The 25,528-nt window shown below is 43.9% G+C and overlaps 1 protein-coding gene across 3 annotated transcripts in view; it reads right to left on the bottom strand.

Annotated features, from left to right (window-relative positions):
* STON2 (stonin 2) overlaps positions 1–25,528 on the bottom strand; it is a 76,337-nt gene that overhangs the window by 30,493 nt on the left and 20,316 nt on the right. For all 3 annotated transcript variants that reach the window (XM_056347270.1, XM_056347271.1, XM_056347272.1), the window contains one exon: positions 20,728–20,925. In XM_056347270.1, the coding sequence (XP_056203245.1) occupies positions 20,728–20,925 (198 nt within the window). The remainder of the gene's footprint in view (positions 1–20,727; positions 20,926–25,528) is intronic.

Raw genomic sequence — 25,528 nt, 5'->3', positions numbered from 1 at the left:
AGCAAACTTGTTTCTCAGGAAACAGTTTTTTCCTCACATGGTATTTGTCCCTTGACCCTTTGTTTGATACAAAAACTTCTAAAATGTGCACAGCAATTAAGTCAAATTACAAGTAGAATCAGATTCGTGGAGAAAAAAATAATAATCTGCTTTCCAAAAAATGCATGCACTAAAGTGCTGTTGTTATCTCTAAGCTGAACACCTCAAAGACTCTCAACAGCCTTTGTGAAAAAGCAGAAGGATAAACTCACTCCAAAGTGCCTGTTAGGCTGGTGACTCAGGCTTTCTGCTCGGCTGTGGGAAACCTAGGTGCAACTCTGTGCTTGTTTATGCAAGAGCTCAGCTTCACGTCCTTCATCCCAGAGAAGGACCCTACCCACCCTGCTATTGCCAGTTTGGGTCCAGTCTGTCAAAACCCTACCTCGGACCTTGATGGAAGTTCCGTCCAAACCAGTATGGCCACAAAACTTTTCCAACCCCCTGCAGAAAAACTAAAATCAGCTGATCAGTATCGGGTGTCTGGTTCACCTCTTCCAAGATTGTCCTTTTGATGTTTGACACTTCTTTGGCAGATACTGCTGTAGAGAGCTAACCAGTGGAGTTTTTACTGCAGGGGCTGTTTGACAGCCTAATGGATCTCACTGGAGAACAAATCGCTGGAGGGGCCCTAAGCTCTCCCAGCTACCCATGACATGGTCTACTTTTCATCACACCTCACCAGGCTTTACTCATATTCATCCTTACAAAACACGAAACTTGGATGAAAGTCTGTTTCAGCTCAGTTTCCTGAGGCATCTGAAGCCTAGATAACAGATAAGGACTTGCTCTTAAACAGTATCTTGTCACTGCTGGCCTGTGTTCATCCTGCAGCAGTTGAGAAAGAAAGAAGGAACCAAGCCCAGCCTGTACAATTCAGCTCAACACAATCCCATCAGCTGCATTTGGCCTGTGTTCACATGTAATTTGTCTTGCAACCAGCAACTTCTGAACAGGAGCCATTCTAGGATCCTTTTCTTGGGAGGGAAAGATGGCAAAATTAAAGCTCGGTGGCCCAGAATGTGTTTCTAGGGTACCATCCTGGCAGGACAAGATGGAATAGGTCAGGATGTAGCCAAAGCAAAAAAAGCACTTAAGGAATGAAAGGCATCAAGGCACATTGGGAAGAAAGATTAACTGAAAGCCAGCTAAGCCTCAGCTATATAACATGCAGCTCAGTCCAGGCACCAGTCAGAGCTAAATACAGCTTCTATGACTGAAAGCATGAACAGCCAAAGCCACTAATATCCGGGAGCTCTGTGAGGCATGGTCTCGGATGGGCTGCTGCTTGTTACATGTTTCCACATGGCTGAAGCAGTGTTTTGCCAGTGTTTACGGTCTGGGAGAAGAAGAGTGTGTAGAAAAGTTCACAGGCCACAGATTGCTGCCCAGCTGGTCCAGTTCTCATGCTGGGAACTCTGAGAGATGCCCCCTTCACCCCCAAGGGCGTCCTAACTGTGCCTGCCATTCAAATCCACACCAGCTTTGCTGTGGTTTGAAACGGATCCCTTCGGCTGCATCTCCTATCACATGTAACTAAGCCCTTCTCCGACTCCGAGCTGCAGGCAGGACCTCTGTGCCCCTCAAGGCTGGGGCTGGTTCAGAAAAGTCAGAGAATGTTATTTTTCTCATACCCTGGCCGGATGCCACCTGACAGGAGATGGTTCTCCTGGTGCTGTGAAGCGATCTGTGCTGCGGGCTGAGGTCTGGATCTGTATGTGTAGAGGACCAGGGGTGGGCCAGGAACCCGGGGTGGGGGGACAGGGTTATTATTTGTAGCACCATTAAGGCCTGATTCAACAGCCACTGGGTTGGGTTTGTCTGATGCTCACCCACCCCTTCCAACAAAAAACACACAACTTATTTTGTTTGATGTCCTGCAAGGACCTACAAATAAGAGCACGTATACATGCACACACATATAGAAATATGTATAATTATATGCACAGGCACACAGGGAGCACCCTGGCTCACCTGCTGCATGCTTCCACCACCTTGTGACTTTAAGGCACAGAAAAGGGAAAGGCTTCAACCACTGCCTGGGGGAAGAAACCTGAAATCTTAACTCCTGACAGTACTGAATGGAAATCATACCACTCCCTCCAGTGCAGTAACACTGAAAGGAGCAGAGACCTAATTTGAAGAACCAGCAAAACCAGTGCCAAAGGAAATGCATCATCCTCGGGATTTATGATGAAGAAATATAATTTAAAACTCTGGCCTTTCGTTCTTCTGGAGCAAAGCAAACTCCGACATGCTCAGGGAATTACATATTTGTGAAATAGCTCCTAAGGCTTTAATGACTATATCAAAAAAGCTGTCTGCTCTATTTGGTATTGTTTGTAGCAAGTTTATCTTCAAGTGGAATGTGATTTTTAATCAGACTTGTATGTAGTCTGCCATGATACGCAGAAGTCACACCTATTGTAACCTACTCCTGGTTGAAAAAAGAGGTGGTAAGCATCTGGACCACAGTGTTTTGGAAGTGGAGAAAAGCCTCAGTCACCCTTATGATAGGCATATTGCATAACTGAGTTTTTTTACCAATTTAGAAGAAATTTTGGCCTATTACATTTCCTAGCAGGTTGCCAGCACAGAGTGGCTATGACAACTGGGTGTAACCAGCTTTATCCTCATCTGCCACTCATTTCCATGGGATCAGGATTCACACAACTAAAATCACACGCTGCTGATTCACTTGAAGGATGCTCCAAGCAACTTAGCTTGAGAGCAGTAGTTACACCAAGGGCAGGCGTGACCCTATCTTGCCCAAGACAGCTAGCTGCAGAGCTATTAATTGTGTTAAGAATTCCAGAAGCCAAACAAAGGCTTTTCACATCTGAGGCATCACAGTTGATTGTCCAGGTCATGGCCTGAATGGGTGATGGGGCCAAATAAATTCTCCAGCCCAGCAACATGAAGTTTAATGAAGACTTGTTCAGTCAGCCTTATTAGCAAAGAACTCTGCAGTGCCTAAGGAGGAGGGGCTGCCCTGCTTTCAACAGGACACAAAGGGTGCCAATTTCTAATCTCTGCTCCATTTGATGCTCTTTAAAATTCATAGCCAAATTATAAAGTATGAGAAGCTGAGGAAAACAAACAGTTGATAAAGACAGCCTTTGTACTCAGACTTCTGCAGAAGAAACCACAGAGTAGAAAATTATGTTGAAGGATCTTCACTGTTCCCACCATCTTACCTCATCACAGGAATTAAAAGTGACTTTATCCTTATAGTGCTAATAATAAAGAGAATTATCAACAGTCCTGCCATTCATCACAGAGGACAGTGAGATAGCAAGGAACATGCCATGGCTGTAGTTCATTGCCTTAGTGATTCTAGCAGTTATTTTTCAACAGAATTCATATTTTCACCATGTTTACCATTTTGTACAGGTGTTAACTTGAAATGTACTTTAAAATAAACTATACCAGCAGATTCAGCATACAGCTTGGAGACCTTAAACGTGTCTGTATATTCACCATCACGTTTTCCTCCTTTACAACATCTTCCCTTTCAGTTGCACATAGTCAGTGTGGATGCATTGCAAAGCTAACTCCATTTACACGACAAAATACAGAATATAGCATTTTCCAAAAGGAGCTGTGATTTTCAGAGTCAAAGGCTTTTAAGACAGAAAACTAAAGGAATATAAAGGGATAGTTCAGTTCTTAAATTTTTGAGGATAAATAGCGAGGAGTGTTTACCTCCCAATGATTACTATGCAATTAGATTAAAAATGGCACAAGAACCTCTTCTACACTCTCATTTTGGTTACGTGACAGGGTTGGTGTGAGTCTAGCAAATTTGCCTGTATTATGTGGCTCTCCAGCATGCTGCATGGGGCACTGTAGGTGATTAAAATTAAGTGTAGTAATCAGTTACCTCCAAAACTTCTTAACTGACTTGAGTGGCATTTTCCCAATTTACACTCATTTAAGTGGGCCTAGAGTCATGGTGTTAGAGTATAGGAAATAAAAGATTTGGGGGAGGGGATTGAGGGATGACTAACTGAATTTTGAAAAATGAAAATATCCATAAAATTTTCACTCAGAAAATTGAATTTTAAAGATAACACGCTCTTCTTATGCAACAGTAGAACTTCAGATACAAGAGCCAAAGTACTAGAGCAGAATACAGAAAGAGAAAATTACTAGAAAAATATTGTAGGTTCAGATTTCTGTAAGTTACAAAAATTATCATCACTGATGAAATCTAAATGACACTGCAGAGCACTTCAGTATAGCACGAGTTACTGCTGGAATTGGTATGGATTTTCCTCAAAGAGTACCATTATTTCATTACTTTGCAACAGCGCTACTGTAATTATCCAGTCAATGAACAGCAATTTAAGTTATGAAGCAGAATATGAAGAAATTCTTCTGCACACAGAGGGGTCTTCTGTCAAGTAAAGGGAATGACAGCCCCTTTACCCATTTCACCTTCAAAGCAGAAGGCAAGATGCAGCAGGCTGACCCAGCAGGAACAAGTTGAAGCTGCCTGTATCACAATTCTTAAGCATTTAAGTTATTTTAATTTGGAAAAAAATAATGCAGCACCCAGAAAAGGAAAAATTAACAGGAAGAGAGAAAATCCTGAGGTGAAAGAAGAGAAAAGGGATCTTGCAGGTGAAAGAGCATTTCTTTGAGCTAGGTGACGGATTTTAGAGATTTCAAAAATGGAAAGAAAAGTTTTATCTCTGTCCAGAATCTCTCTGCATCATAGGTGTCTAAAAGTCATGTAACACAGCAAAAGAAATCCTGGACCACACTAGAAATGTGGATGAAGCCCACAAAGGTAGAAGTTTTACCTGTCTTTGGTAAGATGGCATTTCAGTCCAGCTTGTACAACAGACAGGCTGTTCAGCTGTTCAAAAAATGTATTAAGAGTGCTTTATTAAAATCTGGTAAACGTGCAAGGCTGGCAATTCTGGAGGAAAAGAATGACCTCACTTATGATCTTATCTACCTACAATACAGCAGTTTCCAACGAAAATTATTCCAGGAAATGCTCTGGACTTCACTGACTTAAATAAAAACTTTGTATCTTGAAGTAACAGTCACCTCTGAGAAAGAATAAAAAGTCTTTCTAGAAGTGTACAAAGATCAGCAAGCAAAAAATAGCCTCTCTCCTTAAAACTGCAAGAACCTGTAAGGAGGCAGTATAATTTACAATTACTGTACCTGAAACAGAGCTGCCTTTCAGCAGGAAGCCTTTGCTGGCTCCCTTTTCTCTTCAGAAAGTGCTGGCAGCCAGGAGGCTCAAGAGCTACTGAGAAACTCTTCTGTGAAGCAGGGGATGGGCTGGAGCATGTACATTAAAGCTGTTCACTACTTAACATAGTAAGAAAGAATTCAAGCACAGAAAAAGTATAGCCTAGCCATCTGTTCTCATATTTCCTTTCTCCTCACTTCTTCCCTGGAAAAAGAAATCAAGAGGCACCTGAGCTGGGTTTCCAGGTCCCGGAGAAGCCTGACAGGACCCAGTCCCATGCTGTTTGACTTGAGATGTCCTTGGCAGCGAGCCCAGGAATTAATGGGTTACTCTCAAGTGCCTTTGCTCGCTGAAGAGCAACTCCTCTCCCAGCCCTCTGATGAGGGAAGTGTTGATTCCTACTGACCTCTTTTCCTTTTACCCAGCAGACAAGGAGCTACTGGCTCAGGCAAAACCCTTCTCCTTTCACACCTGTTTGCTCCATTAGTTCAGGTTTGGGTTCCTCAGACACACAAAACAAACTGGTCTTGTTCTGTGGATGCAGCTGGACTGTCAATCTCAGCAAAGTACAGCTAACCCTTTCGCCCCAGCAGCATCCCAGCCCCCTGCCAGGCCTGGAGCAGCTTGGCAGCAGGATGGAGGGCAGAGCTGATGCCTTAGCTGCAGGCAGCAGCCAGGTCTGCACAGGTATGGGGAAGCCTTGCAGGGCAGGGGGCACAGCTGTGAGCATGCCTGCAGCTCTGCATTACAGCCCCTAGGAACCAGCAGCGCTCGGCATCCTTCGCTGCTCAACTCCTGCAAAATGCACGCAGCCAATGCGAGCACACCCAAGAAAACTGCACTGCCCTTAAGCACCCAAATCTCTTGCTAACTGAACCGCCGGGTGAAAGAAGATCACACTCAAGACACCTTCTCTGCATTTCCTTAACCCTCCTCTTCCTGCCAATAGCCCCCCATTACCACCAGCATCACTCTCACCGGAACACTAGTGTGCCTTGCCTCTGACTCTGCTCCCTTACTGAGATGCCATCTGGTGTTGATGCCTTAACTACTGGAGCACTAACCTGCCTTGACCTTTATGGGAGATCAGTTCACCTGATGCTGTCCATCTCCGGACACATACGTGACTAATCAGGAAGTCAAGCTTTTCATGATGTTTTAACTATGCTGTGACATATAGGCTGGTCCCTGTAAGCTCAAGACACAGAACAGTCAAAGGAGCTGAAGCAGATTTTTGAGGAAAATCATTTAAGTCCTGTAATTTCAAATGGAACAGAGATGGAAAGCATACCTGCAGGGTTTGACCACATCATGGAAAGGCTCTCGTAACACTTGATCATATCTAAAGAATTTGCAGCGGCACAGATTTTAGCAGAGATGTAGGGTCTTAGCAGAGCCCTGAGTACATACCCATGCTGTTAATCCATGTCACTGTGTCTTCGCTGCTTTTGGGGCCATGCTAAATCAAGTGGAAAGCTGCTCATGATTGATGCAATCTGTATTTACCTTGAGGCCAGATTTACCCTGAAAGCCTGAAGTCTACCATCAGCAAGGACTGCCCTGTGTGTACAGAGATAGCAAGTGCACAGCCCCGCTGTCATTCCTCACCTAAGCATGGTTTCAAATACAGCCTTTAAAGCAGTGCAGCTCAGTGGCTTTACCAAGAAAAATATATTCTACTGAGTGAGACGAAGAAACAAGATGAGGACTGTGGAATCCAGCTACCGCATTTGCCAGAGAGACACACCAACATTCAGAGAAGGGGGACAATTTATATGCAACTGCATCAACAGAGTGAAATGCCTTTGTGTCTCTCCCTCCTTGGAGACGAGGAACTCAAAAGGTTTGCAGGGAATCCTACAGGTCTCCCAGGATACACTATAGTCCAGCTAATAATGTGTTGCTGGAGGCAACCAAGCCTGAGCAAACAAATCAATCCAGGGGAGAGGGAGTGTTGGGTTCATGAAAGCAAAGCCTCCAGTAAAGCCCCCCTACTTCTGTGTAAGCTTTCCCACCCAGATCCTCCTCCTGGCTGGCTGGAGAAGGGCCTGCTGCAGAGGCGCTGCAGTGGAGCACCCTCCATCCTCCTCGTGTCCCACTTCCAGAGCCAAGTGGCTGTGCCGGAGACAGCGCTGTGCTGCCCTGAAGCACAGCAAAGCACTGAAGCTGGCGTGGCAAACATTCACACTCCCCACATGCCTGCTCTGCTGGATGGACCACATGCCTCTGTGCCCCATGCGCTGCCATGTCCTCCCTTTCCATCCCCATCCCTCCCGGAGACACATGCCTACCATAAAGATACAAATGCACGTTTAGTGGAGGCAGAACATAGCAGGCACAACTACGTAGAAATCCTTGTGCTTTTTTGCGCTAAACAAACATTTATGTTGGGCTTCTCAGGAGGAGAAAATTTTCAAAAATATTCTTGGTGCTTACACAAGAACATGAACTTACTTCACTTAATTGAAGACTTCCACTCTTCTTACTACGCATTTCTTGTAAGAGCAGCACCACACTCACCATTATGCAACCACATAAAAAATTTTCAGAAAGAGGATTCATTTTAAATTTGGGATATACTTCAAAAAAATTTTATGGAAAATGGCCTAAAGCTTGTCAGCTGCCTGTGCTAGACACCTATTCTTTGTGTAGAGACAGAGTTGTACAGGTAGTTGTACAGATGATTTTACCTACTGTCAGACATCTGCAGTTAATGACAGTATGGCATGTACCCCATCTTTTGCAGACTCACAGATCTACCAGACCAGTCCGAAGACAGACTCAGAGCTACCTTGCTCTCTCCAGCCATGTCAGGGTGCTGTGGAGAACCATCCTCTCCACGTCGCCAGAAAACCAAGACTTAAAGGTCCGTTTTAACATAACCTGGAACCTGGGAAAGTGGCAAGTCTAAGCTTACGCATTATCTGCATTTCAGATAATAATCAAAACAGCTACTTGCTGAAACACCTACTTCAGTGTGTTTATTTTTTATTATGAGTTACCGTGGTGGGTTGACCCTGCCTGGATGCCAGGTGCCCACCAACGCCACTCTATCACTTCCCTCTCCTCAACTGGACAGGGGAGAGAAAATATAACAAAAGGCTCATGGGTCGAGACAAGGCCAGGGAGATCACCCAGCTACCGTCAGGGGCAATACAGACTTGACTTGGGGAAATTAGTTTAATTTACTACCATTCAACCACAGTAGGATAACGAGAACTACAACCCACAACCGAAAAACACCTTCTCCCACCCCTCCCTTCTCCCTGGGCTCAGCTCCCCTCCGGATTTGCTCTGCTTCCTCCCGGCGCAGGGGCTGGGGCAGGGGCAGTGCCTCACGCTGTCCCGGCTGCTCCTTCCCCCTCACGCTCTTCCCCTGCCCCAGGGGGTCCCCGGCGCTGCCCCTCAGCCCGGCCCGCCCCGGCGTGGGCCCCGGGCACCCCCTGCCCCGGGCTGCGGGGGGAGCTGCTCCCCGGGGGGCGGCCCGCCTGGCCGCGGGCTGCTCTGCTGCGGCGCCGGGAGCCCCCCCCCCCCGCCCTGCCCCGGGCCGGGGCCCGCACAGCCGCCCCCCCTCGCTCCGCCCGCCGTGGCCGTCGCACGGGCACTTGTCCCCTCCTCAGAGCCGCCCCCCGCGGCTGCCCCCGCGGCTGCCGGGCTGGGCCGTGGCCAGCGCTGGCCCCGGCTGGGAGCCGCTGGCCTGGGCTCCTGGGGCACGGGGCAGCTCCGGGCAGCGCCGCGCACGGCACACCCTGACCCCAGACCCAGCCCTGTTCCTCTCTGGTAGTAACCACTGATCTCCTCTTGTCCTACACTGCTCACTTTTGGTGTGGAACACTGAAGACACCTAAGCATTAATTTACCTGTTTATGCTGCTCATACATTAAGTTATTCCACTGCTCCAAAATCTGCCTTGGGATGTTGCAGGAAACGGTGCGCTTTGTAATTACCAAGTTTGTTTAAATGGGCAACAAACCTTGGGGCTGGGGCCAGAAGGTGTCTGTTCCAGGCATCTACCTTCTGAGATGCTACCCACACCGAGCCTTCAGCAGTCGGTGGCACCCACAGAGCTCACAATCTCACAGCCCGTGCTCAGGGAGTTTGTGTCTCGTCCGAGTGCCAGCGTGCATGTTTGTGTCTACGTGTGTGCAGCCAGCTGAAAGCAAAAAGCAAATGGCAGCCAAAGGCCCCAGGCTGCCAGGAGCGGCAGATGGCTGGCTGCCCTGTGCCAGGGATGGAGATGGCGTGCTCTGCCTCCAGCAGCTGATCCCTACCTGCCACAGCCCCCTGGTCCTTACCCCAGGCCTGCCAAGGGTGCGGGAGCTTCCCTGGCAAACAGCAGTCCCCACACCCTTAACAGCAGGAGGACCAGAAAGCCTCTGGCTCCTGCTCCTGCTCTTCTCCTCATCTTTCCTAGCCTTGCTTCTCGCCTCTCTGCAGTGGAAACGGACCCTGTCCCACCCCAAGCACAGGATGCTGCGGAGACAGGTCCTGTATCCTCAGGCATGGTGAAGCAGAAGGCAATAGGGAGAGGAAAAGAAGCAGTGGAAGACTGAAAAGGGATTCCTGACCACATCGATAGCTCCCTGGCACATCAGACCCCTCATCCGCATGGAACCCCTCTCCCCACCACCAGATGCCTCTGCCCAGCTCCCCTCATGCTCCTTACCCGAGCAGTATGTGGCAATACGGTTCTGCCACTGTGCTAGTGCAAGGGTTGAAGATTCATTTCTTCCCTTTACTCCTGGATGTTTAGTGATGGACGCACTAATCAGCACATAAACCTGACAGAAAAGGATCCTGCCCTCATCTTTTGATTTTCAAAGGAGGTTTAGCTCCATCCCTAGCCTAATATTTAAGCCACAAAAATAAGGGATATTTTTTTTTGTTACAGAGATTACTTATATTGTCAGTCTCACTGTTTAATTTAAGTCACTCACACCCTACAGCTAGAACTCTTATTGAGGATACAAGCTCAATAAAGCCTACACAGGACTAGTTAAACCTGGAAAGCTGGGTCCCAATGGGCCCTACCTTTCTCAGAAGTAATCTTTGGTGGTAATGTTACATACCAGAGCTAAAGCAAACCACGTATATGCATATATAAAGAACAAGGAAGCAGGGCTGTGGTGAGAATTAAACATTAACACATCTAGACATTGTGCCAAAGCTAATGAATACTTTGCCACTATTCTTTAGTAGGAATGATGATGCAGAGCATAATGATAAGGGCACAGGAGGCAGGTTAGATAATTAAAAGGTGGGAGGGGAAATGGAAATTAACATTAATAAGGTAAGAAATCATTTTGGAGAGGTTCCTGTGCTCAGATCAGGAGGTCTGATAAGCTCCCTTCCTAAACTCTGAAAGAACCGACATAAGTAATTACAGCTTCATCACAAGGATTTTAAAGCAATTGGTTCAGAGGGGGATAGCACCATACAGCTGGAGAAGAGCATATATAATAGTAACCATATTTATAAGGGGTAAAAATTACTTCGGAAAATACAAGGCTGAAGTGTGACCCCAACAGTATGCAAGCCTTTGGAAGGAAAAAAGTGAAAAGCGTAAGCTAAAAAAGGGGATGGAAGCTAGCTTTAAAAGAGGTTGTTTGTTCCAGCCAAACCTAACAGATTTCATTGACATTAGATTTTCTAGACCAAAATAGATCTGTCTGTATTATAGAATCATAGAAACATTTAGGCTGGAAAAGACCTTTAAGGGCATCCTCAGGACTGCAAGTTTCACCACTAAACCATCCTTAAGTGCCACACGTACAAGTCTTCTAAATACCTCCAGGAATGGTGACTCCACCACGTCCCTGGGCAGCCTGTTCCAATGCTTGACAACCCTTTCAGTGAAGAAATTTTTCTTAATATCCAATGTAAACCTGCCCTGGTGCAACTTGAGGGTATTTCCCCTTGCCCTGTCGCTTGTTCCCTGGGGGCAGAAAGCGACCCTCCCTGCCCACAGCCCCTGTCAGGCAGCTGCAGGGAGCGACCAGGCCCCCCCCAGCCCCCTCCTCTCCAGGCTGAACATCCCCGGTTCCCTCAGCTGCTCCTCATCAGACTTGTGTCCCAGCCCCATTGCCCTTCTCTGGACACGCTCCAGCATCTCAGTGTCCCTCTTGTAGTGAGGGGCCCCAAACTGAACACAGAATTCGAGGGGCAGCCTCACCAGTGCCAAGTAAAGGGGGCGATCCCTGCCCTGGTCCTGCTGACCACGCTGTTTTTTAGGAAAAACATTTAATGTGATGCCACCTGGAAAGGAGTTAAAATGAAGACTGAGGCCAGTATTAAGACAGAAGTAAAAACCAAGCTAAAAGGAAGATAGCCACTGAGTGTTAAGACAAATCCTGTTAGAGCAGCTACAAGTAGAATTTCTCGATTAAGACTACAGGATTAGCCCTATGTTTGTCCTTATTTTTAAATAAGGATAATGGCACAGAAATGAACATGCTAATGGTATTTGCTGAATGCACACAATTAGGAGGAACTGGGTCTATGAAGGAAGCTTTGAACATCATACTGAAAGGAGTGGTTCATCTTGAGAACTGAAGTAACAGAAATGACATGAAATGCAATTAAACAATAAAAAGTTCACAATCAGGCAATTGTTATAATGAGGGAACTCATCAGTTATGTATGAGAGAAAGTGATCTAGGATACAGAGAGTTAATCTGAATACAGTGAATGGGTACTTGCCTGATGCACTAGCCCAAAAGGAAGTAAGACCCTGGGATGCAACAAGGAGAGAATTCCAGAAGATGGGGAAACAGTAATATTTTGGTACCAGGCTATGGTGAGACCTCAGTCTGCAGTTTTGGTCACTACATCCAGGAAAGATTAATTCAAACAAGAACACGAGCTGAGAAAGGCTTGTTAGGATGAGGAGAAGAATTAAGAACCAGAATACTGAATGCTTGTCTCATTCAGTTTAGCAAATGACAATAGAGAGATATAAAATTACACTGTCTAAATATATTAGCGGGCTTACACTGGAGAGGGCAAAGAGCTATTTGAAAGGCAATTTTGGCACAGGAACACATGGATAGGAAATGGTCGTGAATACATTTACACAAGTGTCCTGGGAAATAGCTTCCATTCCTACGATCTTAAGTGAGTCATGTTTAAAGCTCTGTGAAATGTCTACATGTGAAAATACACCAGCTTCAATAAATTGGTCACCAAAATCTGCACTTAAATAGCATAATTTTCACAAAGCCTGTGACGTGCATGAGGACACGTTGCTACAGGACATATGCTGACATGATCTTTACTCTCCTTTTAGGTGCTAAGCTAAGTAACTAGATTTGGAGAGGAGCAGACTGAGCTGCAGCTAATTTGAAAATTTTGCTGCGCCATAATAGGAATAGCTGGGATGTGACTATTTTGTAAGCAGTTTTAGGTGCCAAACCCAGATGTGGACTCTTTCACAATAGGTGCTGAGCAATTTAGGATTCAATTTTTAAAAACTACTTAAGTGATTAGTTCAAAGTAGTCTCCACAAGATTTACTGCAATACCGCTAGGAAGTTTACGACAAGTAAATTAGACTTGCATCCATGTCACAAAATCCAGGATCACAATTCTCATTCTTGGTAGCCAAGAACAGAATGAAGAAAGTAGTGTGATGTCTCCTCTTCCTCTCGTGTAATAAGCACGGTCATAATGCAAATACCAGGTTTTATCTGTTCTAAGATTAGGCAGAGGATTTCAGTCTCATCTGTCAAGCACAAGGACAACTAAGACCAAATTGCTTCTAATAACAGATGAAAAAGCTCACTATGCAAGATTCATCTTATATCTGTGCTCTAGCAGTATTTGGTTTGATCAGGGGTAGATCAGCTAGAAAACGGAGATACTGAATTAAAGGCATACATCAGCAATTGCCCTACACTACTCTCATCCAACTCTGTTCGTTTCTGGCTTGAAAGAGCAGAAAGGGTGGCATTTTTTTCCCTAACACTGGGGCTAAATAAAAGAATAAATGAGGCGGAAGTTGTGATAAAAACAGACATCAACAATAATCACAAAAAGTTTCTAAGCACAAAAAAAAAAAAAATTATCAACACAGAAGCTGGAAGTTTTGCTTAAATGATTCCTACATTCTTCCTGTTTTAAACAAACCTGCTTCACATGTTATCCCACACTGTTCTTTGAGAAAACGACTCTGTAACTGATCCCCAGAGGCGTTACTTCCCACTTTTCCCATTCCTGTGCTGCATAGTCAAGTGATCTCCTGAGCCTTTTTTAGGTTTCAGATGATACCACAGTAATGGAGAAACAAGCAAATCCATGCATCATGAAAGTTCTCATTCGTACCTGCTGCCTGCTCCTGCCAGCCTTTTCACCTGCTGTTTTACACTGCCAATTCTATTCAGCCCCTTTGTATTCAGACAGGAAATACCACACAGAATTGGGATCTCTAATTAGAATCATAGACTCATTTAGGTTGGAAAAGACCTTTGAGACCACAGAAAATTATTTAGAGCTCCTGTTAATTAGTACTACTGCTGAAACATTGCTTACTTCTCTGCCACGTAGAATCGAGAGTGGAAAATATGAGTTCTCAGATGGGTAATTTCCCCTCATGGTGAACCCTGATGTTGTCCAAGAGCAGCAGAACTGGGTTCCCCTGGGTGCAGCCAGCTCCGTGGGGCACTGGCTACATCACCATGCAGCACGAAGCAGGGAAAGTGCTGCACCACTGCTATCCTATCGCTATAGTGCCATTCTTGCCTCCCATCAGTGGTTCGGCATCATGCTGCCAGGAACTGAATGCAGAAGGAGAGGTAACTCCACTGAAGATTACCACTGGCGTTTTCCACTTCGAAAGCACTGGATGTGGGGGGATGCCTTGGTTCTCTTCCCTCCCAGCAGCTTTAAGTTCAGAAGTTATTTAGCATCCTGCAGAACCGCTCAGAACAAACCAAGTCTTTCCTCTTTCAACACAGCAATCACAGATAGCCGCTGCACTTAAGTGTTCCATCTCCAATTATGCTTCAACTTGAAATGTCCTGCCCAGCTGCAAAATCTCCTACTGAACTCGTCTGGCTTATCACATAGGCATGTGGCTTTCTGCACTGCATTAGAGAGCAACTGGAGCCAATGTAAACACCGTGGCTGAGGAATCACAGCCTTACAAACACAAACAGAGGGCTTCTTACCACCTAGTCTGCCTCACTGGCATGAGATAGCTACAAAGCATCTACCCACATCTATTCTCTTGGGGTACTGCCGACATAAAAGGTGATCAGCAGGTCAGTTCCATGACTGGGGCTGGAATTCTGTCCACTTTCCTTCCAGCTGGTCTGACTATATAAAACCGTCAGTGAAAAGGTGTGGAAAGAGTGAAATTCATCAGGAACACCATGTAGGCTCAGCACTTAGCTCTTTTATGACAAAGTATAACCCTGCTACAAATCCACAGTTACTGTAGCCTGCACTTCAGAGTGCACCTGAACCAAGGGATGCTCCTTTAGTGCTTTGCAGCACAGGACCAATGACATGAACGAAAGCAGAACTGATTCTATGCTGGCATGCTGGTAAGAAAACGCTCCATTAAACAGCAAAATTACTATATTGTTTATATTTGAAAAAAATAAAATTGTTTTTAATTAAAACATGTATAAGCAATAATGAAAATCAGACCTACACCTTTCATGTTCTCCTCTCACACTATGCCTCCTCCCTATCTTAGACCTCATGTTCTCAGAATGTGGAGGAGCAAGGGAGGCTTGATTAATTGACACAAGTAAGCAAGATAAGACACTGCCTAGTAAGAATTAGTAGCAGCAGACCCTTTTGAGGTTTCTTCTAACTCCTTTCTTGCTCTGAGAGCAATGTTATATCCCCTCCTCCTGCACCCTGAAATTCCTCATCACTCCTGAAGAAAAAGCAAGAATCTGATATTCTGAAACAGCAGTTTCAACCACACTTCTTTGGGAGGCAGGGTAATAAAGAAGATAAACTAATCAGTGTTATTTTCTGGGGCACAGAAGAGGCAAATACTGAACCTTTAGAGACTAGGTACTACATTTATCCCCAGCTGATGACACAAGCTGGCAGAGCTGAGCTCTGTGACATCTCAGTTCCACTTTAAGTATTATCACTAGGACAGTCCTTTTTAAAAATGAAGTTTTGAATGGTTGGAGATGGCTGAACGGGGGCAAACTTTGCTGCAGTTGATGTTAATCAGAAAAATATTATGGAGATATTTGCTCAGAATATGCTATATATCTCAAACTGAAGTTATGAGTTTGGTGCAGGAATGACTGGGTGAGGTTCTTTGGCCCGAGACATGCAGGAGGCCAGATTAGATGATAATAACGATATCACAGTCCTCCCTTCTGACCTTAAAGTCATGAATCAGACGACTACAGCCCAAGTTTATTTTGTAATTCTTTCTACCAAACAGACAGAAATAAACTTTTGCTTATTGTTGTACCTGTTCTTTCCTCATTCTAACATTTCTTCCCTCCCCTTGGCAGATTTTCTGTGCCTTTCCTTCCTGCCATAAGGAGGGACTGAGACAGCGACTCTGTTCCACTGCTTACACTTGCAATCTTCACCTGCTTCAAAGAGCAAGACTGCCAGGCTATACTGCAAAGGTCTTTTCTACTTCACCTAGGTCCAGCCTGCACAACTGAGCTGCAGGCTCCCCTACAGCAAAACAGGGAGGAGGATTCAACACTGCTGGAGAGGTCACTGGGATAGTGTGGATTCCTTAAAGCAGCCATAAAGTGCTGAAAAGGAAGCAGATTCCAGTACACAGATCTGACACTTGGGATCAGAACTTTCCTAGTGCTGTGAATCACCAAGACCTAGCTTCGCAGTTCTGCCCTACAAATGCAATACTCTTAAAGAACCTAGAAATGCCTTGAGAAAAATAGGGGATGCCAACCAGAGTATAAAACTCCTGAATTGCTAGCTGGTGGCTGTTATCAGGCATAAGGAAGAAAAAAAAAAACCCTGCCTCATGCTGGATTTAGCCCTTACAGGTTGGAGTTGTGCAAGAACACATTTGAGGTGCTATTTGCTCATGGTATTCTGGAGTCCCCTCCTCCCTGAAGAAATGGTTAGATGTTCCTCTCTGCAGTTTCTCATGCTGGCTTTGGTAGGATCTCACATACAAATTTTTCCACGTGTATGGGACTGGCACACCAGGCCAAGTTGGTTAATAGTTATACAGCATAACTGAAACGCAGTTCTGGGTGGAACCAAAAGTTACTGGTGGTAACCATCAGAGCATGCTATTTTCCCCCTTGCTCTGGTAATTAACACGGGGTATCTTCAGAGCTTGTTTCTGGTATTCAGTGCACAGCTGTATAATCTGTTCAAAACTGCTTGTTTGAAACCTAAAGAACACCATTCCTGTAACTATCAGATCGGGACTTGGTACCTAGCTGGCTACAGTTACAGAAAAAAATATTTGCAAAAGAAATACTGCAGAAAAGCATCAGGAAAAGGTTTGAAAAGTTCATATTTTCCCTCCATTACTTTCAAGAAGTAGCTGGAGCTCAAGCTTGCCAGAACTGTCATCTCTAAGTTTTAAAACAGAAGCAGCAGAACGCCCTTAAACCATGCAATTTACTTTGAAAATAACAACATTCTCAGAATTAATTCCTTGTGCTATTTATTAACTTTCTGGATTTTGAGCAGTTAGGGGTCACACATGCAACCTTTTATTTCCAAATATGCAGATGTTTTCAGAAAACAACAACATAGCGATTTCCTCAGTATCCCAATAGTCCCAGAGCTTCAAGAGAATGCCAAACAGAACAACTGGTCAGCAAACTGAATCGTCCACAGCAAACATGGCGTAGCTGCAGCTGTCCTAAGATACAAATCACAACAGAAACAACAACAGAACTAACATCAACACACCTAAAATAGCTATCACAAAACTCGTCTACAAGGCTCATCAGCTTTTTATATACGCACGCACACAGAACATTCTTCTATTACGTAGATTATAGTCTATTAAATTTATAATACAACATGTAGTTTATATAAGCTATATATTTGCATATATTGTATTTTATTGTATGTGTATTGATAATATGTAATAATTTTTATTTTGTAAGTCAATATTTAATTCTTATTTATAAAAATAAAAATTAATTTAGAGATGAATGATGAAACGCAGAAATCCCAATCATTCTGGAAGGTATTTGTGCACAACCTCAGAACAGATCCCAGCGCTCCCAGATCTATAATCACAGATACAAGAAGGTCTTTCCCTTGCTCCTAAAATAGCGCACACACACACCCCCCCAGCAAAGATGAAGATAATATAAATGGCTTCTTGGTGCCAGAGCTTGAAGTGTACATCTTCCAGCTACACTTAGATTGAAAAGCAGATCTTCTGTTTCAGCTCTGCTCGTGCAATATTTACCTTCACCGCTTGAACTCTGCTACCTTCACAGGGTGTCACTGAGCTTATCCCAACCTCCTCAGTTGGGAGGATTTCTGTAGTTCCCCCACCGTAAGGGTAAAACTCTCAGGCTGGGATCATTCAGGTCTTTACCATCTTTCTCAGGTATCTTCCCAGGTCATATCTTACATAAACACATGTGCCAGATGAAGCTCAATCCCATGGAATTGTTTTACACTCCCATCTTGTGTCAGTTGTGAGAAAGTTGATTCCTGGCCAGTTTCACCTGCTTGGAGCCCACCAGCCCTGAGCACCAAGATGTGCATTCTCACTGCTGGAACTCTGCTCCGTGTGTACCTGCAGTCAGAGCCGCCTCAGGCACTCACACAAAACCCCATGCCCTGAACTTTGACAAGCAGTTCATGCTTAAGCATTTTACATGCAGGATAAATTCAAGCCAAGTCCTGAAATTATGGAACAGAGTATTCTGTATTCTCTTCTGTGTGGTTCAGGCAACAAAAATTCACCATGGCTAAAATAGTTATTTTACTCAGTCTCTGACTGCTGAGTAAAATTTTTCACACTTTTTCTCACTTGAAACAATATTAAACCCAAGCTATTCTTATAGACCCGACTCTTTACCATCACTAAGTGGATAAAAAATAAATTATTTCTTATTTTCATTGGGTTTTTTAATAGTGAAATGAATCTGCTGGTTTTTTCCCTCCATCAAGCTTGACCTTGGAATCAACATACTGGCTAACAGCCAATGTGACTTCACCATCACATAGAGCGTGAGGATTCCTCTCTTTTCCTTCATGGGAAAAAATACATGTTATTTCATTGCTTTGATGGAGCCTTCAAACTCCACTACAGATTGAGGCAACCAGTCTTTTGAGAAGAGAAATGCAAATCAAATGCTTGAATCAAGTCAGGCTTGAATAACTGAGTTTCTGGAGAGGGACAGAAGGGAAGGAGAGAAGAAAGTTATCGTGCATTTTTGTCCACTTATGCACTGTGAGGGTGGGATGAAGGTGGAATGAATATCAGAAAAGCAGCCAGAACTGTACAGCAGTTCCATGGCCACCAGGTCCTCAGCTCCCCCACCTCCACAAACCTTGCCTGATGCCAGCAGGCACCTTGTAGTGTGGGCTGTGAGCCGCTCCATGAACAGGAACAAGCAGATGCACTTCGTTCATGGTGCCCTTGTGCAAACTCCATACTTAGTGGTAGGAAGACTCAATGTATTTCTTATTTCAAGTTCCACTACCACTAAGACAGTGTATCTTATGTTTTAGCTAATGACACAGCCTTGCCTATATTACCTACTTCTTTACTTTTAAAACATTGTAAGTGATTGGAATGATTTTTTGTACCTGTTTTGCTAACAAATGTGTCAGTTTGTGACTGACTGGGAAAGAAAGAAGAGTAAGAAGGCTGCACATAAAGCTTTTACTGAAGTATCAACCTCTCTTTTGGTCATATATAGTAAATAATTCCATATGTATGCCTGTGATATACAGCAGCACTTTTGCTTTTCATTTCTCTATATGATGTGAAGTTATATATAAACTGTGCATCCGTCATTTCCCTTGCCCACGTGGAGACAGTCCCAGTGACAACAGCCACCCTTTGGCAACCTATACCAAATCAACAAACCAAAACTATCCAACACATACCCCAGATGAAAACTCTTACTACACTTCACCCTAACAGACATGAGCTCGTCAGGATAGAACTGATGCCCATGCTGGCATCCAAACTGCTGGCACACGATGCCAGCTTGCGTATTCTACCTTTCTACCAGCAGTTTCCAAACTCAGACACACAGACGAGTATGCTAAAATAAAAACAGTCAGACAGACTTGTGGTAACTATTATCTGAAGAAAGAAAGGTCTCTACTTTTCCAAAGAAAATACTACTTCTCCACAAATCTTTTGTCTTAAGCACCCAGCCAGATACCTACTGTGCTGCTGAGTATGAACCTGCCTTGATATCCAACCCAGTTTCACTGACCCGTCAATATTCTTTTCAGGTGATGTATGCATATGTTTCTCACAGAAGGGACATACGAACTCTCTGGGGCTTAAGAAGTCCATTCTCCCCAAACAGATCTTATTTTGCACATATTATTATATTCACCACCTGAGAAAAAACATATTAAATACCTCCCATGTCTGAGCTATCATGACACCAGTGAATCATTTCTCATCACCAAGCTGGGTAGCTACTGACCTTCCTCAGCTTGACGTGAACAGCTTCCAACATACTGCAGGTGCTTCCTCCTGGAGCTGTGTATTTTTTCCCTTTTTATGTTCCGACATGCCAGCTCTTTTTAAGCTCTGTGAAAGTCTGCTTTGTCATTTAAGAGTTCTCATCTGTCCAATTCTGCATGACAGGGGTAGCATCACTCTGCTTTTTTCTCCCTGCTTCAGAGACCATCTAGAGTACATCCAGGGAGCAATGAGCTACAATGCCATGCAGCACTTTTTTCCACCACAGTCAGGATGCCATCTGAATAGATCCCTACAAGGTCAGATAAAGGATCCTTAAATGATCAAAATTTGCTGCTGAATCACCCTCTGTCATCTCTTACACTCTCTCTGCATTACCTTAAAGTAACAGTACAAAGCACAGTGCAAAGAATACATCCAGCAGCCTGGATCTGTGACTTGGCACTCACTAAAACAGAGAGGGGCATGCAGAGCTAGACCTGCCTCAGCTGAATACAGTGGTGAATTCAGAAAACTGCTGCACAGAAGTTTAGGAAGGGCATCCAGCCTCTCCCACAATACAGTGAGACCTAGCTCCTAGATAAGATGATGTGGTATGTGAAAACCTGAAATGCTCCAACATATCACTCGGACAAGTCCACCAACAGGTACACAGTCGCATTAGGATCTCACTTTGGGAGCCTGCCTATATCAGGCATGTGTCAAAACCAGGTGGGACTTTTTGGGAATTGGACTAGAATGAAGTGTTAGTCTGCCTAATCCTTCAGTTTATTCTTTATGCTTTGGATCTGTTCCCTGTAGCTCACTTCTGAGCACTGAGTTTGAGCAACATCAAAAAGATCGAGATGGAAGCTTGAAGGCTTCCCTCTTACCAGCTGAATCTGCTGCAGATGTTCTACCACTGGTCAAGTCCTCAGTATTAATTGACTGCAGATCTGTGTAGGAGGGAGCAATGCTTGGGCTGCTGGTGTCCTCCGAGTTGGTTGTCCAGCTGCTCTCTGAGGCACGGGCTTGCCTCTCAGAAGAGTTGGAGGAGGGAGAAGTCCAACTGGGTGCTTTCGATGGAAACACTGGATGCAGAAAACAGATAGGTATTGGTTAGAGACTTACCAGGCAATCTTCCAGATCACAACTATTCCAAAGACACACTGTAGCAATGTATTGAAACTCTGTAAATATAAATTCCAACACCCACAGCAACACAGTTATGTTCTAACAAACACACAGAGCTTCACCAGTGCCTGGCATCATTACCCTCCAGTACTTCTTAACTGTCTGCCTTAGATCCCATACTGCTGGCAGCCATATGTGTTCCTGTTCAAGTACTGCAGAAGCTGTGACTTTTCAGAACAGGAAGATTTCATGTTTCTGCCACAGCTGACAAGATCTGAATATCTGTGTTGTGCAACACACTGGAGTTTTTATAGTACCACATATTTTTATAAAGTGATTTTACTGTATTTAATTAAGCATTCCCTATCTGTGACACCCACTCAAATGCAGTCAACATCTCAGGAATGCTCCACATGGGAGGAACAGTATAAAAATAAACTGAGATCGACCTATTGATGTGAACTAGAAATGGCTTTTGTTTCTGAACATGCAAGATGGAGTGCCCAGTCTGAATAAACTGCATAATATTTCTGCTCAGTGTCGGGCAAAAATCCTGTTCTACTCACTTGCCAGACTTGTATGTCAAACAGTTAAGTCCTGCCTAATCATCATCCAGAGCTCAGAACACAATATTATACATCCATTGTTATGAATTTGTATTGTATACTCTTTGCCCACAATATCACTCAAATGTTAGGAAGAATGGGTGACTCCAGTGAAGAAATTTTTTTTTAAATAAAAATTAAAAAAAAAATCTGGTAAAAAAATAATCTTCCTGAACTAAGGAAAGGTGTATTGGTAGAGACTAATACTAATTTAATGTCAGCATAACTGTTTTCTAAGTACATCTTTTTTTTGTTTGTTTATCTTTTAAATTAACAAAGATCTCCATGCACCCCAAATCTTGCAGTTACAGCACAACTACTAACAGAGAGGTTCTCTTCTCAGCACGTAACACATAAACAACCCCTCTTAAGTTGACAGATACTTTGGAAGAAAATGGCAAATTAATGTTAAAGGAGGATTTGGCACACTCTACTCCAACCACGTCGTGTGATGGGACACCACCTCATTATGGAAACCTTGCTGTTTGCACAGAGGGAATATCCAGTGCTCTCTGCCTTGCCAGTCGAGAAGTGCAAATTTGTTTTATACAGCTGCATTGTTACCCTCAGGTAAGCTGGCACTAATACATTTATATTTGTACAGCTGTAAGCCAATGTACTAAGCTGCTTCTGAGTCGAGTCATCCCTAAGGATAAGGAACTGAAAGTCAGGAGATCTGTCTCATCACACACATTGACAGTTGTGTCAGTGACATGACCAAACCCCCCTCATTTCTCCCTCCAGTAATTCTGCACTGTGTCGTGCTCGATGGCTGCAGAGAAAGGATGACAACTGTACAATTACAATCTGTCAGTCCCTTTCTTAGCCCTTTTGTTAAACATGGCATGAGGCATCTGAAAAGCCACCCTTAAAACTTCACCTGAAATTGCTTTGACAGAGTGTTTTATTAGGACACAGAGGACAAGCTTAAAAGCTGAGCTCCATACCTGAACCAGTAGCAACAGCCAAGTTATTCTGAAGTGAGGTTTATATCTGGAATTCTAGAAATTGTAGAATCATTTTAGAAAAACATCTTAGATTTGCAGTGGTTGGGGTTTTTTTTCATTTAAAGTCAGTCACAGCAATATGAAAAACACAAGCTAATTATGAAATGTTATGTGTTTCTAAACTCACATACTGTCACAACTTGTTTTGTGCTTTCCAAAAGCAATTTTTGACTAAGAGGGAGACCGACTGGAATAGTGTTGCAGAATACTTCTTAATAAGGGCAAATTAATTTTATTCCATGGAAGCGGTGCCACTTTGAAAGAAAAGATTTATTCTTTTTCTAAAGAAAGAGACTTGCACTTTGGAAAACCATAACCATGGACAGGGTTTTTTGCCACATTTGTTCTTTAAAATCTTACCAGTTGACTTCGCTCTATAACTGTTCTAGGTTCCCCAACACTAACTCTTGGAACTAGTAAAAGAGCATTTTCCCCTGCGCTGAGCCAAACAACTGTATCAATCTCAAAATGCAAGACAAGCAAAACTAAACATCTACAAACGTTTAGGTCCTCCTTCAGATGCTCCTGCTTTCCAGATTCCTGGAAATGCTCAAATTCCTAAATAATGTAAGGGTTTTTTTCCCCTAGAAATTTGGAATTTGGTATCTTATGCCAATAGATGCAGACTCACAGCCTTTCAGCTGCAGGAATTTCTCAGAGATCTGTTTATGCTGAAAGACCAGTGCCAGAACTGTCCCTAACATGCAAATCCTGTAGCATCCTGAAAATCAACTCGTTGTTTCCCAAGCTGAAAAATGTTTCCTTCCACATGCATTCTACTTTTCTTGAGTGTTTGTTCCTAATATAATGGATTGGCTTTTAATATGCAGATTTACCTTCAAGCACTCATTCCTCTCTGATGTTTTGAGGACCATTCCTTGATCCTTACACTGTATTACAATCAAACTTGTTAGGATCATTTCCTATCGCAGAGGACTTCACATTTTTCTGATTTTAGGGCAGCATCATAGTCTAGTTTTCAGCTGCTGATCTCATGTTGCATGTACGTCCTATTTTCAGACAGAACAACATAAAATGGTTAAACCGAGATTTGCCTTACTGTGGGATAGCCTCCCAAGGAACATGGTAGGACTCCAAGTTACTTGAGCCTTTTAGAACCAGACAAAGCTCTTGGGAAGAAGCGGGGGGAGCTGGGGAGGGGGTGCGTGTGGAACAGATGATGTAACAGATCTTGCCTTGCTCTAATTTTGGTGCTTTGCTGAATACCTCATTGAATTTAAGAGTGCAGCTAACACCGATACAAGTATGAGACTGCGAGCTGGAGACCCATTGTGTAACAAATGCAAATGTTGTGTCACCAGCTGACTGTGATCATTTTACAGATTATGTAATGTTTGTGATAGGAACTTCTGAGGGACCCTAAAAATCTCATTTTTCACTTCTGCAGTATTAGTTTGATGAGTTTGACTGCCCTGATAGTAACTATGAGAAAAATCAAATTTCTTCTTTTCCCAGCAAAATGAAATGAGGAAGAGGGCACCACAATGCATCATTTCTGTGACTAAATATTTCTGTGGTGTTGCTCAAGAGTTACTGCTTCCCAGGGAGAAAGCCATATGATTTCACAGCTGTCAGTTATCTATGCATATAGCTGAAAAGCAGAAATATTTTGAAAGAAATATTTTGCCTAGCATTTACTCAAGTTCAGGCAGAGAATTACAAGAATGTCCTAAATGATTTCCACTATGAGGCTTACAATGGGTGCTTTTCATTTATATATCTCAGGTTTTGACCTTTCTTCTCACCTTCCAAATTCTTTGCCTGTGTTTTCAGCCCTGTTTCTTGCTATCAGTCCCCCTAATTTCTGCTCCCTTAGTAACATCTTCATTTTTTCCAGGACAACAAGGGTCCAGCACCAGCCTTGGTTTTCTTTTGAACGTGCTTCCTATAGGATAACCACTACATGGCAATTGTCTTTAAATTACTGTTCTTTTAGACTGTGAGCGCTTTGGGACAGAGACTTTCTTTCAGAGGAGCCTGCACAAAAATACTTTAGCCTTAAGGTCAGAGTAAGACAGCACATCTCTCTTCTAGGCCCCATCCTCTCCAGTCTCACAGCACTCTGGAAATGCCACTTCGCAAGCCCTTTTCAAAATGTGTTTCCAGGCAGCCTGGCCATCAGCCTGGGTAATTATCTAGTCAGCAGTGCAGCTGCTTCAGCATGGACAGAGAGACAGATGATTTCCTAACAGTGTGGGAGCCCCAACAGGAACACGGCCGGGGATGCTGAGCCGTCAGGACATTGCTCTTCACAGCTGCCTGCACAGGAAACAGATTTCAAATGTCTCCATCCTTCTCACACACCAATCTGTCTGTCTGTACTTGGCCTTCATACTCTTCGCCTCCACATCTGGCTATTTGCTGTTGTTCTTATGTGGGCTCTTTGCTACTGAAAATGAATAACTGCTGTCACCACAGGCTTTCCACTGCGCGTGTCAGTGTGTTGTGGTTATAACACAAAGTCTCCAGCTTTGCTGCCACCCACAGAAAAAAAGACATGGCCTGTGGATTAATTGAGAACAAGAAGGCTGAAGTTTATCCTACCTTTTGCTGTCAAATATCCCTTAGAGTAGAGGGCCAGAGACAAAAAGCTGTCACCTCTTCTGCCCCACCACCTCCCCTTTAGAGGCTGTCAGTTGCAATGATCTGGCCATTTTTAATACAGGGTCCAGAACAGGAGCGGGACTAACTCATAAACAAGGATTTTAAAGTATCAACATCACCATCACCTCCTTAGGGTTCCTGTGTAGTTAGAGAGTAACAGCCTCCTACACAAGAATTACATGGAGTACATCCTGATCTGGCTGCCGGGGGAACCATCCTCCTCCAAGAATCTCAGTCAGATGTTAGAAGTTAGTGTGTAAATACTCCCACAGTGGCACGGATCACTTAGGACAAGCCTTTATGCTGGCACAAATTAGTGTCTT

Source organism: Falco biarmicus, chromosome 7 (genome assembly GCF_023638135.1).
Source record: "Falco biarmicus isolate bFalBia1 chromosome 7, bFalBia1.pri, whole genome shotgun sequence".
Taxonomy (NCBI): Eukaryota; Metazoa; Chordata; class Aves; order Falconiformes; family Falconidae; genus Falco; species Falco biarmicus.
This window is presented reverse-complemented; position numbering and strand designations above follow the sequence as displayed.